Source organism: Melozone crissalis, unplaced genomic scaffold (genome assembly GCF_028551555.1).
Source record: "Melozone crissalis strain CALT ecotype California unplaced genomic scaffold, PUWL_Pcris_2 ptg000019l_1, whole genome shotgun sequence".
NCBI lineage: Eukaryota > Metazoa > Chordata > Aves > Passeriformes > Passerellidae > Melozone > Melozone crissalis.
The window spans coordinates 16,281,514-16,295,571 of record NW_026535797.1 but is presented as its reverse complement, the minus strand read 5'-3'; the positions used below and the strand labels follow the sequence as shown (position 1 = coordinate 16,295,571).

At 36.7% G+C, this 14,058-nt stretch overlaps 1 protein-coding gene across 1 annotated transcript in view; it reads left to right on the top strand.

The window, feature by feature from the left end:
- Positions 1-14,058, top strand: part of MYOF (myoferlin) — a 61,009-nt gene that overhangs the window by 8,957 nt on the left and 37,994 nt on the right. Inside the window, exons 4-13 of the mRNA XM_054276620.1 lie at positions 3,959-4,067; positions 5,270-5,354; positions 7,467-7,627; positions 8,109-8,237; positions 9,494-9,556; positions 9,668-9,718; positions 11,250-11,280; positions 11,726-11,841; positions 12,944-13,070; positions 13,533-13,636. Coding sequence (XP_054132595.1) covers positions 3,959-4,067; positions 5,270-5,354; positions 7,467-7,627; positions 8,109-8,237; positions 9,494-9,556; positions 9,668-9,718; positions 11,250-11,280; positions 11,726-11,841; positions 12,944-13,070; positions 13,533-13,636 — 976 coding nt within the window. The remainder of the gene's footprint in view (positions 1-3,958; positions 4,068-5,269; positions 5,355-7,466; positions 7,628-8,108; positions 8,238-9,493; positions 9,557-9,667; positions 9,719-11,249; positions 11,281-11,725; positions 11,842-12,943; positions 13,071-13,532; positions 13,637-14,058) is intronic.

The following is a 14,058-nucleotide window of genomic DNA, read 5'->3' as shown; positions in this document are numbered from 1 at the left end:
CATTTACAGGATCACTAAACTTTTGCAGATAGGTTAATGAGTGCTCTTCATGGAGAAAAGTCACAGTAATTGGAAAAGATAAATAAAGCAAACCGCTGTATACAGAAAGAACATCATAGGAATAAACCAGAGGACTCATATGATTCATGCTTAGTTAGATTTTCTGGCATAAAGATGTTTGAAAAGAGAACACATCTGTTTTCTATTACATCTAATACTGTTAGTAGAAAGATTTCAAATTCTCAGAACACAAATCTTTCTGTAGTTAAAAAGTCCCAAAGACCCCACAGTAAAGTCAGTTGTCCCTGTGAAGTTAAGAGAATGAGCAGGGATTGTGTGCTTCCCCATGTCCTTTGTGTAGTTGGTAACCTAGTGAGACAGGAAAAACATATTGGGCACACCCTTTGCTCTAACAGAAAAATGCAGCTACAAATGAGCACTGCAGCAAATTATTTAGTCATTACTAAGGATTTCTCATAGTTAAATAATTTCCAGATTGTTTAAATCCTCCTACAGCCGTACCCTTTTGTGTGGATTCTTTTCCACATCAGTGTGACTGTACATTGTTGCAGGATTTCCTCGCATCCACTGTATGCAAGATCCCGATAGTTTAAGATTCAGTTCTGGGCTTTTCTTCCTGGTTCAAAACAAGGAAGAAAATTGTTTCTTTACTAAAGTTTGTTCTTGCAAAGAGTATTATCAAATAAGTAAAGATAAAAGAGAGGTTTTTCTTAATAAAGATAATTAAACATAGCAGGAATAACAGAGGGTGGGTGTTGGGTCTTGTAGCATAATTTGTAATGAAATACACACACTGAGAAAGAGAGCTTGAGTACAGTAATTGTAACTGTAGCGTAGAATCAAGTTGCTGATGAGAATAATATATATAAACCTCTGCCAAAATATACCCTTAAAAATAAATGAAAATCATTTAAATTCTTGACTCTTTAGTAATTTAAGCCTTGGGGCTTCCAGTAGAAGTAGCATGCAAGCAGCTAGAGGACATGATAGGCTGAAGACTTTAGTATATATTGCTACCTTCAAACCAAGAGGAATAATAAAATGGTTGGTACTGTGAGTTAGTTCCTGATCCAGACATGGGTGTGGAGTTTCACTTCACTTGGTTATTTAGGCAGCTAACAGGAAGTGCTAACCACAGCACTAACGGATTAATTGGCTTTGGCACAAATGCAACTCAGTGTTTAGTAGTTGACCATCAGTAGTTCATTGATTTCATGCTTATAAACTAGGTATTTTCCTTTGCTCACTGTGGGGAAGCTGTTGTAGGCCTGGTAAGGTTCAAAATCAGCTTCTGAATAGGGATTTTCCATTTATTTTTTGTGTCATCTCCAATGTTAGACCAGAATGTTTGAACTGCTTGCAGAACAGGGGTTTTGCTTTACTCCTGGAAAGCTGGAAAAGTTTAAGAGACCAGACTGATTGGGCATTATACTTGTAGAAGTCTTAGGGATGGCCAAAGAGGTACTGAAACATTTAAGAAACAATACTAATTTGTTTTGGTCTTCTGCTAAAACAGCTGATGAATAAAAGGTCAAAGGATGCATTAAGCTATTCCAGTAGCAGAACTTGTCCCATTTGATGGTGTCAGAAGATTAGTGTGATCTGGAATTAAATGGACAAATGTTGATCTGCTCAGGCAAGAGGAAGAAAGCTGGAATAGGTCCAGCAAAGAGCAGTGTCCTTTGATGATGAACAGGTGGTAGAAAGTCTTTCTAGCTGTGCTGGAAGGAAAGGAGTCCTTGTCATCTTGTAAGTCATGACTTCAGGTGGAGGTCACATGCAATCCTGACTGAAGGTGAAGTCTTAAGAGTTCAGAGGAACCAACAACTTCACAGTAGCCATGCAGAGAACTGGGATCTAGTTACCTGTCAGAGGGAAGTATAGGAGCAGGCCTTGCAGCAAAGCACTAAACGTCAATGAACTGCTGATGGACATGATCTCCCAACAGCTCCTGAGGTCTGATGTAGCTGACTTAGCCCAAAGATTAGAGACCTGAGAGAAGCATGTCAGAAAAAAAGGCTTTCTCTAAGAAAAGTGACATAGATGAAACCTAAGGATGACTTTGAGGCATTCCTTGTTACTTTGAAATGTATTACTTCAGTCATTGAGTAGCTTATGATCAAAACCAGACTGGACATAGTCATGGGTAACCTGTTCTAGCTGACTAAGCTTGAGCAGAGGCACTGGACTAGATGATCATGAGTGATTCCTTCCAACCTCATCAGTTCTGTGCTTCTGATAAGGGAGAGGTGAAACATCCCAAACCCAGGGAGCAGGACAACTTTTGGAAAGGCAGAATAGTGGCCAAAGCTTAAAATTTGGCTAAAGTCTAGAAGCAGACTAAGAGAGTTTATAGTTTGAATATTAAATTTCTCAATCTTGTTAGAGTGGAAAAAGACTGGAGACTGTTGTTGCCCAGCCTGCTAAAGGAGGGGGAAATGAAGGCATGTAAATAGAGGGGCAATGTATAGAGGCAGCTGGTTGCAGGCAAGAAGTCTACGTAACTGATTCCCTCTTCAGTCTGCTGAAAGGGATCACTATTTTAAAAACAGTTACTAGGCATTCAAATGTGTGCAGTTATCATTTGTACAGGGCAGATGAAAATGTAGAAATGGAAATGTACAGTGCAAAATTTGAAAAGCACTACAGGTGAATGGCAATTCTTGAGTTAATGTCACCAGATGGGAGGGTGTGGTTGCTGAAACATTCATCCTGCTGATTTGAGATTACTTTGGGTGGCTTCTGAATTCTTTTGAAGTCACTCCATAAGCTCCAGTAAGCTTATATCAAATCAAAAGGTCAAGTCTATATAAATTTTCTACAAATGTGCATGGGAAAATACTTTCTCTTTTTTTCTCCTTCTATGGCACCTCAAAATATGTAAGTTTCTGCAGCTGAACAGAAGTTGTGATGTGTAAAATCCGGAAGGTTTATTTGGAGGAAATGAATGTTTTATATATAGGTATCCTAATGTACTTTACAAAAAATTAATTTATGTTCTTGTAACACAGTATGCAAGAGTAGCTATAATAGTGTTCTTGCTCCATGTGAAAAAGTACCCTTGCATCCTTAGCTGCTCCATGAAAAAGCTCTGTGACTTCAGGGGACCTCAGTTACGTTCTTTGTGTACAGATCTTTTTTTTTTTGCTTTGGCAGCAAAGCTGGTATTTTATTTGTGACACATGATCTTTGAAATATTTACAGGGTAAAATTATCTTGCTTTTTTTTAATTGAAAAAAAATCTCAGTTATTCCAGTAATCCACTTCAGTATGGGAGTAAACTGCTACTACATGCTATGGGAATGAAATACAGTGCCAGGTATCATGAGACCAGTACGACCCTAAGAAATTTTGCCTAAAAGTAGTCTCTTGGGCTAAAAGTACATGCAATTTTCATCTTGGTGGGAGGGACAGATGCAGTCCCAAAGTAGGCAGAAGTAGACTCAGAAGAGTCCATCCATATCAGATCCTTCTGAAACCTTCCTTTGGTAGACTGCTCTAGAACCATTAGAAACATTCTGAGAATTTAGAAGTGAGAAGATGAACCTATTCCAAAATGCAGAATTATGAGCAAGAAGATTAATTTTGTGGTTCTCTAGTAAGCACGTGGATTGCATTTGTTCTGTTTCACTGTTTTCATTAGAAAGATGTAGTTGTGTCTGGTTTTGTGTCTGTTTTGTGTAGTAAAGCAGCTGTTGTACCTAGTTTATGTTCACTGAACAACACCAACACCAACATTTGAGTGTAATGAAACAGAAATAAAAAATTAGCAGTACACAATCATTACATGGCATTTGCAATGGTCTTTTGTTGTGCTTTGAGTTTTCAAGTAATGGCTGGAGTTACTTTGTTGTCTAACAGATGCTAGCAAAAGAAAAATGGTAATCCCTGTTTGATATGTATTTGCATTCTAACAATTATTTTTATTTAATTCCAGATTAATTGGCAGTGCATCCGTAGCACTGAAAGATCTTGTAGGTAACCAAAGCAGATCTTTTCCCTTCAAACTCATACCTCTACTGAATGAAAGGGGACAAGAAACTGGAGTGAGTAACTTATATTTTCTTATTTTGCTGTATTCTTGATCAAAATGCTCCAGCAACAGGGCTAATATCAATTTAATTCTTGGAAATGTCTAGCAAAAGCTCCAGACAGAGGAAATCTATAACCAGAGATAATTAAGTCTATACAATTTTGTTTTCTCTGTATATATTATGTATTTGTATTTATGTGTTATAAATAATATGGACCACAGAGTATGCATGGAAATCAGCCTGATGTTGAAAAAGTGCATTTTCCAAGTACCAGGTGGAGTTCCCACATGCACCTTTTTGCCATATGCTTTGTAACAGCTACCTGTGTCAAAGCACATGATCAAGTACATGTTCACTGCCAGCTCCCTTCAGAAAGTTACACAAGAACTTGCTGAACTTGATTTAGCACATGTTTAGATTTCAATGGTTATTAACTTAGTTATTAATTAAGTAGGTTTGGAACCTGGGACCTTACTGTGTTTGTGCAGTGTAGCTGCTAAGGCACTTCATACTGCATTCTGGTGTACTCAGTCATGAGAGACTCTAAGCATAATTTCAGTCTCAGCAGCTGTAGTTTAAAATCATGATTAGTTGGTCACAAGGTTGGCCTTTTTTTGCTGACTCCTCATGTTACTCTGGCAACTAGTAATAATAATGGTTAGTTCAATAATCCAAAACCACAGTCAAGCAGAAAAAGGACAATTCTATAATTAGAATGGAAAATGACATACTGTTTTTCTTCCAGGATGCAGATTTGAACGAGCAATTAGAGAAGCCAGATAGGAAAATTTAGTTATGGTTCAGACTTGTTAAGTTGTTGATGAGATAGTGTTATTTCTCTACTGCCTTTGTTTTTCTGTCTGCAAATTTAGGATATCACGTTGTCTGCCATGAATATTGTGGAACTAAAGCTAACATTTGTAGAACACCTTACATGCTTGTATTGTGACAGATTTTTCTAAATATAAACACAGCAACTCCATTTCTTAGATATTATTTTAGAACCTAGTCCATTAGCTGAATTTGTGTAATCTTTATTGTTTGCATGTGTATACAGCTTAATAATAGTTTATTAACTTACTAGTAGCTGAGACTTAATAAAACTGTTGTGCCAATGAGTAGTTAACTGTTCATGCACAGAGTTTGAACAACTTACTGCTTTTAATCAACTGTTGTGAATACTGTGGGCTACATAAAAAACCATTTCTCTATAGGCAACAATTGATTTGGTAGTAGGATACGAGCCACCAGCTGGACCTGCAAATCCAACTGATCCAGGAGGGACCAGTGCACAGGAAGGTATTTCATCCTTTTCTCAGAATGTTTTTGTTAAAAGCTCTAGGAGCTGTTTAAGGTAACGCAAGAAGGTGATTCAGCAGCACTGTTCACCAGAAGAAAGCATGTCAAGACTGCTAGATAGTTATTTCAAAGAAATTAAGGATGATTCAGAAGGTAAAAAAAAAATTGCCATTTCCTGACATAAAATGGATTTTAGTATGATTTTCTCTATTTGTTTAAAAACTTTTCTAAATGGCTTTTGTTTAGGAGAGAAAGATTTTTGAATGCTCAAGGAAACAGCAATTATCTGCTGCAATTCTAGGCCTAACCAAAAAGCAGAGATGTTCCATCTATTACTTTCAATGTCAGGGAGCTTGGTGAAAAATTTTCTTGATTAATTAAACCTCTTTCCCCTTGTAGAACAATTAAGTTTTGGAAGACACTGTTTTATATTAGGTTGATATTTGACTAGGCGATGAAATACTGTGATCAGTAGGGAATATTCTTTGGTCTCTCTGTATATCATATTGACCAGGCTTCTCTCTGCTGAGAGAATTTTTGAGATTTGGTTTTCCAGACTCTTAAAAGAACTGTGAAATAACAAACTTTTGCAGTTGATTGGAAAATAATAAGCCTAATATCAAGGCTGTGTTTGTGAAGAAAGAAGGAAGTTTAATAAATGTTTAATAAGTGTTAAATAAATAAATTTATTTTAGAGAAGTAAATCAGTTTGATCATTATTTGGTGATAGATAGTAACATGAGAAGGAAAAAATTGAAATCAGGAGTTTTCTGGAGGGAAATTTTGATTACACTGACTTCTCTCAGAGGCTGGTTTTGGAGAGCAAAAGGATAAGTAATATAAGCACAAAAGTTGTATGTTGAATTACTGCATTTCAAAGTAATTTTATAGAAATGTGGACTTGAAGGCTAAAAATGCAAATTCACCTTTATGAGATTATTTGATAGCTTTTAAACTTTTTTCAATTATAACATACAGATAAAATAAAAAATGGCAGTTTTTTATCTAGTATCCAGCAACTGCATGGAAATTATTTCAGTGTGAATTATCAAGCACGCTTTAGTTAGTTATTGTAGACACCTATTTCCCATGAAATGAAATCAATTTCCCTGAGACAGCTACAGCTCAGTTTCAGGAATTAAAAATTAGTGCTAGGGTAATCAGTTAGCTGCTTGGATCCATTGAGGCAAATGCATTTTGAGAGATGTTAGAGAGGTGGGTGTGGTCTTCTGCTTATAAAATACTTAGCATGTCAATCTCTCTGGTTTTATACATCTCTTACAAGGACCATGAAGGTCTTGATTATACAAAGTGATCATCAGCCTGTAATTTATAAAGTTAGAATACATTCTGTTAATGCCAACCACCATAGACACAGCTCATTCTTCCTCTAAATTTTACCATAGTCACTGCCCAGTTAAGAAAAGCTGTAAACACAAGGAAGTGGCCACTTTTGTGGTCTAGATATTTATGGATCCTATTTTGCAATTCTGGAATCTCAGAGTATGATTCAGTATTATAGTATCATGTGGTTGCAGAACTGTCTTCCACAAAGGCATGCTGATTTCAGAGCTGTCAAAGATCCTTACTGAAAAACTTACTCCACACTTAAATGTTGTAGAGAAGGATTCAGTTTTATTTTGGATGGCAGACCCTAAATGTATTTGTGCATTCAAGATTCTGAACTAAAAACCAATGCTGTGCTATAGCCTAGTCTTGCTGCTGGGAAACAGCAAGATTCATTCAAAAGCAATGTTTATTCAGCTGGAATAAAATGAATCCCTTGTGGTGAATTGTGAACTAGTTGGATTACAGCTCAGCTTTGCTTGAATTGGTTGATTAAAAAAAATGTATGGGAATTGTATTAGACACTGCATCCAGAAGACAGACTGATCTAGAGTTAGTTTGGTTAGGATATGGGTTGTTCTTAAGCAGGCTAGAACAACTAGCTTTCAAAAGGAGTTGGAAGAATGTAGTTGGCAAAAACATTATTGACGTGAGCTAATAATAGAATTTTACTGGAACTCTTGGATATCAAACTCTTGTTCCTGTAACTTCAACAGCATGTTCTGCTATTTATTTATTAATTGCACTGGTTTTTTGCTGTATGAGATGGAGAAGATGATGGAGGTTACGAGGATGGGTTGGATGGTCCAGTTGGTGGTATCACCCCAGCAGTTCCAAGTGGCACAAAGGAAGCCCAGCTGGCTAAACGCATCACCAAAGGAAAGAAAACACGGAGAATCCTCTCTAACAAACCACAAGATTTTCAGGTACTAGATTTATTAAATATTGCATGATCCCTTTTTCTGCTGAGCATAACAGGCTTTTACACAGCCTGAGCATAATTTAATGTCAACTTATCTAATGCACCACAGAGATAATTAGCCTCTTCATTTGAAAGCCAGGATTTCAAAATTATTCCTCAAATGTTCCTGTTACTCAGTTGTGTGATTTTGTACAGTTCTTGCTCAAATAGGGATGAACCTTATTGGCTGTATAGTTGTACAGATTTCAAACTACTGTGGCAGCTCCAAAAATAAATGGTAAAGGCAAATGAAAAACCCCAGTGAAATAATTAATTGTAACTTGTCTTGTAAAATTAATTACCGTCATAATTAGGCTTGCAAAATCTGGTTTGAATCTGTCAGCTACTTCAGGTGTTGGCTAACATTAGTATAATAAGGAATTGTAGTGATCAGGATCACTGATAATATAGAGAATAAATCAGTACAAATATTTGATTTTTTTCAGATTCGTGTTAGAGTCATTGAAGGTCGTCAGTTGCCTGGGAATAACATAAAACCAGTAGTCAAAGTTCATGTTTGTGGTCAGACGCACCGGACAAGAATCAAAAGAGGAAATAACCCATTTTTTGATGAAGTAAGTGGTGTAAGAACACACTAGCTGAAGTGTTGAGGCTATCAAATGTTGAGAAGTAGTTAATACAATTTTCATTATGATCAATTAATACATTTTTAGTCATATTTATGGGTAATTATGGCTAACATGCATTATACCATTCCCAGTCCTTTTCTTTATGTATTCACATCACTAAACACATCTCTGTCACTGACAGTCTTAGCAGATAAAACTAACTAGAAGGAAGTCAAACTTCATGTGAGACATATGGAATGTTTTCTTTAGAGCAGTTGGCCATGTGACAGAATGACTGAGTAGTTGTGTTCAGGTTATAAAAATCTCAGAAAAGTTAATTCGAAATCATTGTTGACCTCTGTGGTGTGTGCAGGTGAGTGCTCAGTGCAATGCCATAGGACTGCTACAGAATCTGGAGATGTCACTGCCTTGCTACCCGTGTTTTGTAAAAGCACCACTAGATTTCTCTGTCTAGGCAGGGGGTCTGTGCATCAAACACACTGAAATACAGGAGAGAATTCAAAGCCACCTAAGGGACACAAGAATGATCCCATAGCTGAAAGGTTGATGTTGCAAACCTGAAGTGTAATAGAGAAAATGCTGAGCACGACTCTCATTATCTGGGCGTGTGCGGAAAATTCAGAAGATTTTGGAATTGCATGGCAAGCATGTTTAACATACACAAGCAAGACCGAGGAATTTATAAAACTTTAAAACTTGAACTAAGCTGTGGGTAGCAGTCAAAATTTATGAAGCCGTGGAAAAAATAGGGATGGCAGAAAATTGTTTGCACCTTACATTGAAATGATTCCTTGGCAGTCTCAATATCCATAGTAGCCTAAAACTGGAATACAAATCACTATCACCACTAACCCTAACAAGGCCACTTTGACAACTGCAACAGCGATGGTTAGACCAGGATTTAATGTTCTAGCAAATGAACTTCATAGGTTCTGAAGTTGTTCACCTGAGAAAAATATGAAGTGCAGAGCAAGGAGCAAAGGGCAGTGCTGGAAGTTTGCAGCACAGTTATGCTGACAGTGTTTGCTCAAATGGAAGTTGTATTGAGTTAATTTACTAAATTCACTTTTTCATTCTGCACTAAGTTACCACATAATATGTCCAGCAAGAAGGTGGGGTGAAAGTACTGTATCAGAAATGCTTCACATGCCTCTTAAAATAATGTTTTTGCATTTTATGTTCAAGAAATTATGTGTTTATCACTTTAAGACAGGGTTTTTTGCTTGTTTTTACCTTGACAGATATTTTTCTACAATGTCCACATGACTCCTTTAGAGCTGCTCGATGAAACCGTTAGCATTCGGGTAAGAAAAACCAGTGCATATTCACAAGGCTGCTGGGTACCTGTAGCATCCTCTGGCCATTTCCCAGGTTGTTTAGGAACATTCCTGTTTCATGCTCCTCTGTCTTTTTAGGTGTATGATTCTCACTCTCTACGAGCAGACTGTCTGATGGGTGAATTTAAGGTGGGTATGAAGAAAGCTCCATATCGAGACTAACTGAAATAAAATGGGAGAAAATTTTTAAGTACTGGTTTTAAGTGTTTACATTTATACTTCTTTTTCATGGGGTCAAAGAATTACCTGATGATGTCTTGCTACTCAAGCTAGAGACCATTTGCCCAAAGCAGTAGTAAGCAGGTTTTTTTAATTGAGTAGAGGACTATTGTTAAAAAAATTTGTGTGGTTTATATACCAAGTTTTTCAATTTGAATCCAGGCAACTTTTTCTTCTTTTGTGGTCAGGTGATTATTTGATGTGAGGTAGGGTTTGAAGAGATAATTTTATTACGTAGCTAATAGGCAGAATAGTGGTATGTATGGCGGCATAAAGACACACATTCTCAAATAATGTGGAGAGGTCTTCCCTTGGTCAGAAGTTAAGCAAAAACAGGGGTGGAAAATTCATTTAGTTAAAGTCATTTCTATGGTTCTGATGATATTAGTGAGATGGTCTTTATTTGGATTTGTTATTGTCAGCTCTGGGAATACAGACATCTGCCTGCCAAGAATTCCCATGTAATGCAATTCCCATGTAATTCCCTTGTAATGGCTGCTGGGATCAGCTCTTACAACACTTTCAGTACTGGCTGTCTCTTCTGCTTGCTTATTTGGTACTGCATAATTCAAGAGGTTTCTAGACCAGCTTTTTGCAAAAATATGCAAAGAGGGAAGAGTGCTCTTTTGGAAATGAAACACTTTCTGCCACAAACCTGATTGCTTTTTGCTTCTCACTGCTTATTTTCTGTGTGATTTCTAGTGATTGAGTCAGTGGTGTATTGCTGTGTGGAAGATTGATTATTCACTAAGCAGGTGACAGCACGTCACTCAGCTGCTTTCTGTTCCTGCAGGCACACATTCCAAGAGGAAACCACAAGGGTAATTCTGTCTAGAAAATCACCCTTTTAGACTTCACCTGCAAGGAATACTGGCCCCAACTGCATGAGCAAACATACTTACATTCCTGGGCATGTTTAAAATCTGATCCAATGAATGAGGCAATCTCGTCCAGATTTGACACACTGGGGAGAGAAATGGTCATAATTCTTAATAAAGAAAAGGAAATTATTCATTAAAAAAAATCACTTCTGGAACTGAAGGATGAAATGTTGAGCAGGAAGAAAGAACAAAAGTGTTCTGATAAGCCTGTCTGAACATAAAATAATGAATGAGGATAAGAAATTCAAGAAGCAGTAAGCCAGCCCCATCTTGTGTCTCTGGTAAATGAAAAAGCTGGGGATCCAAGAAAATAAGAAAATAACTACATATATTATCTTTTCTTGCATTTTCTTCTTGGCTGCTCTATCCCTTTGAAATCCCTCATTTTTCAGTGTAAGACATTTTCTCTTTCTCCTCCTAGTAATATTCTATGTAAACTGTCTTGTGTTTGTGACAAGAGAACAATGTAGTACTGCCCATGAAAAACATGGGGTCAGTTGCCCCACCATTTTTCTGTTTTGCTATTTCTTCAGAGGTAATGCCTTTGATCTTTATTTCAGATTGACATTGGCTATGTTTATGATGAGCCTGGTAAGTAATGGTTACTTCAGAACTTCTTTCCTTGAAACTACAAGTTGAAACATTTCATTGAATTTCTAAAGTAAGAGAACAAACTTAATTTAAAGTTATTTAAGTTTGCTGCTTTAAGTATTAACTTCCAAATATCCAACAATATATAACTCTTTTCAGTGAATTCACAATGAAGTACAAGCCCCTATTTTATCAAAGACCTAAAATTTGAAAAATGCAAAAACATTTGATAACTATCCCTGAACTAGTATGCCAAAATAGTTTAACACCAGATTTCTCGTTTTGGATTACTCTATTGAGACCTGTCTGGGACAGGATTATTTTGTTAAATAATTAGTGCAATTTAGGATAAAGCATACTTTTGAAATAGCTCACTGATTATATGATGTCTGCCATTTTGTAATGGGCATTACTGGGGACAGTAGTGATGTTTGTTTTATTTCAGGCCATGCAGTCATGAGAAAGTGGCTTTTACTGAGTGATCCTGAAGATACAAATTCAGGAGCCAAAGGCTATATGAAAGTCAGCATGTTTGTCCTGGGAACTGGAGATGAGCCACCAGTAAGTTTAATTTAAATGGTTTTCTTCCACTCCCCATCCCACAGATACTTATTTATGTCCCCCCAACATTGTTTTAATAGTGTATAATTTGCTCATCTACTAGTGGTTTCATCCTGTACTAAGTGGCTAACTCAAAGCTTTTTTGGTTATTGTGCTCACTTAAGCAACCTCCACCATTTGTGGATGCTCCTTCACGCACTGGAAGCAGAGATGTGTTAGCCTGGCCTTGCATTCAAGCTGATGTGTAACTCTCCTTAGCTTAGCTAAGCAGGCAGAGCCACTGATACCAGTTCCAGGACTAAGTCAGGGATGTCTCCACTACTACAAAACATAGACAAGCCCACAGAGAAACCAGAGTACTACCCAAATTTCCTGGTGAAGATCAGACCCCTCAGTAAGTACAAGTCAGGCACAGGTAATTTGATGCAGATGAAAGCAGCAGGTAGTTTAAACAATCCAGTCCTTCCTGTCTGCTGTTCTGTCAAGGTGAAAACAGGTGATTTTTTCTTGTAATGCTTTTCTTACCAGACCATTGCCTGTATTTTTGCTTTTCTTCCTGCCTGATATTTTTGCATACTGTTCTCCTTAGCTGAATATAATGTGGTTCCCAGAACCATGGCAGATTGCCTTTTAGTTTCATATTAACTGTTCCTCTCTGCTGTTCTCACACTTCTTGAAATCACAAGGAGATGTCTAGTTGTTTGTGGTGTGTTTATTTTTAAATGAGGAAGCAGTAAGTTCTGCTAAGTTATATCAGACTTGTAAGCTTTTTCTAATTGTAATAAATGCCTTCTCAAGAGATGAATATGAAATTTGCATGAAGTTGGCATTTTACATGTGCCAAAGTCATCATTGTCTGATGACGGTGATTTTGAAAGTGTGATTACACTGGGCTCCTGCAATTGGGTACTTTATAGCTAAAACTGAAAGTAAAATAGTTTAGCTAGAATTAAATTTTTGCGGCTTGATGATTTGGTACAGTCTCATTCTTCATCGTGAAACTGACACCAGTCTTTAGCTAATCAACAGTTTAGCTAATTACCTTAATTCTAATTCTCTACATTGCCTTGTCTTTTTTGTCTACAACTGTATCCCCCAACAGGTTGAAAAAAGGGAGAGAGATAATGAAAGTGATGATGTGGAGAGCAATCTTTTATTACCTGCTGGGACTGCACTTCGATGGGTCACTTTCCTTCTCAAAATCTACAGGGCTGAGGACATTCCACAAAGTATGCAGCTTCTCCCTACTTGTCCATTGGTGTTTGAACACTGGTAGAAATAGTTATTTGTGTTAGCTGCTCAGAATAGAATATAGGTGACTTTTTATCCCTTGCTAGCAAGTTTTCTCCCCTATATCTGTGCCAAATAGCAATGTCTTCAAATACATGTATAATGTTTTTCAAATACAGTGATGCCTTTAAATTCAGGAGCACATCAGCACTACATATGATGTTTGAAAAATCTATATTCTTAAAATTGCTCCTAAGCCAAAATTCTCAGTTTTTACCTGCAACACTGCTGAATTTTGCTTATCAGGTTAGACTTTATTCTTCCTAGATCTGTGAGCTGGTTGATTTTGGTAAGATTGCAATGGGCAATTTATTATTTAGAAATAATAATAGTAATAATAAAAAAATAAAAATAGTAATAATAAAGCAACTACCTTAATTTAATTTTTGACACTTCTCCAGTGGATGATGCTTTTGCACAAACTGTCAAGGAATTATTTGGAGGAGAAGCAGACAAGAAAAACCTGGTAGATCCATTTGTAGAAGTTTCTTTTGCTGGAAAAAAGGTAATTTAGTAAATATCTGTACCTTTGTATTCTAATTGTAGTCCTGAGAACAGATTTCATAAGCCAAAATGAGTTTTTAATTTTACTGTAACTATGGAAATAAAAAAATGAAAAAATAAAGTTCAAGAAAAGATAGCAAAAAAATAAAGTTCAAGGTACAATAGAAAGGGTGTAAAACTGATGACTAATGAAAGGAATGTATGACTAAAGGCTAGAACTGGCATATGCCGGATTGCTTGCCTTCCAGTTGTTCCTGATTGCTTTTAGTACTTGGTGATACGGATCTTTCTGCACAGATTAACTGCATTTGTACATTTAAATAATAATGTGTTCCTTAGAATGCCAAATTTGATCTGGAACACAATTGCACAACTTATATTCATTACTAGTAAATTTTTTATCAGTCAGTCATTTAATATGCT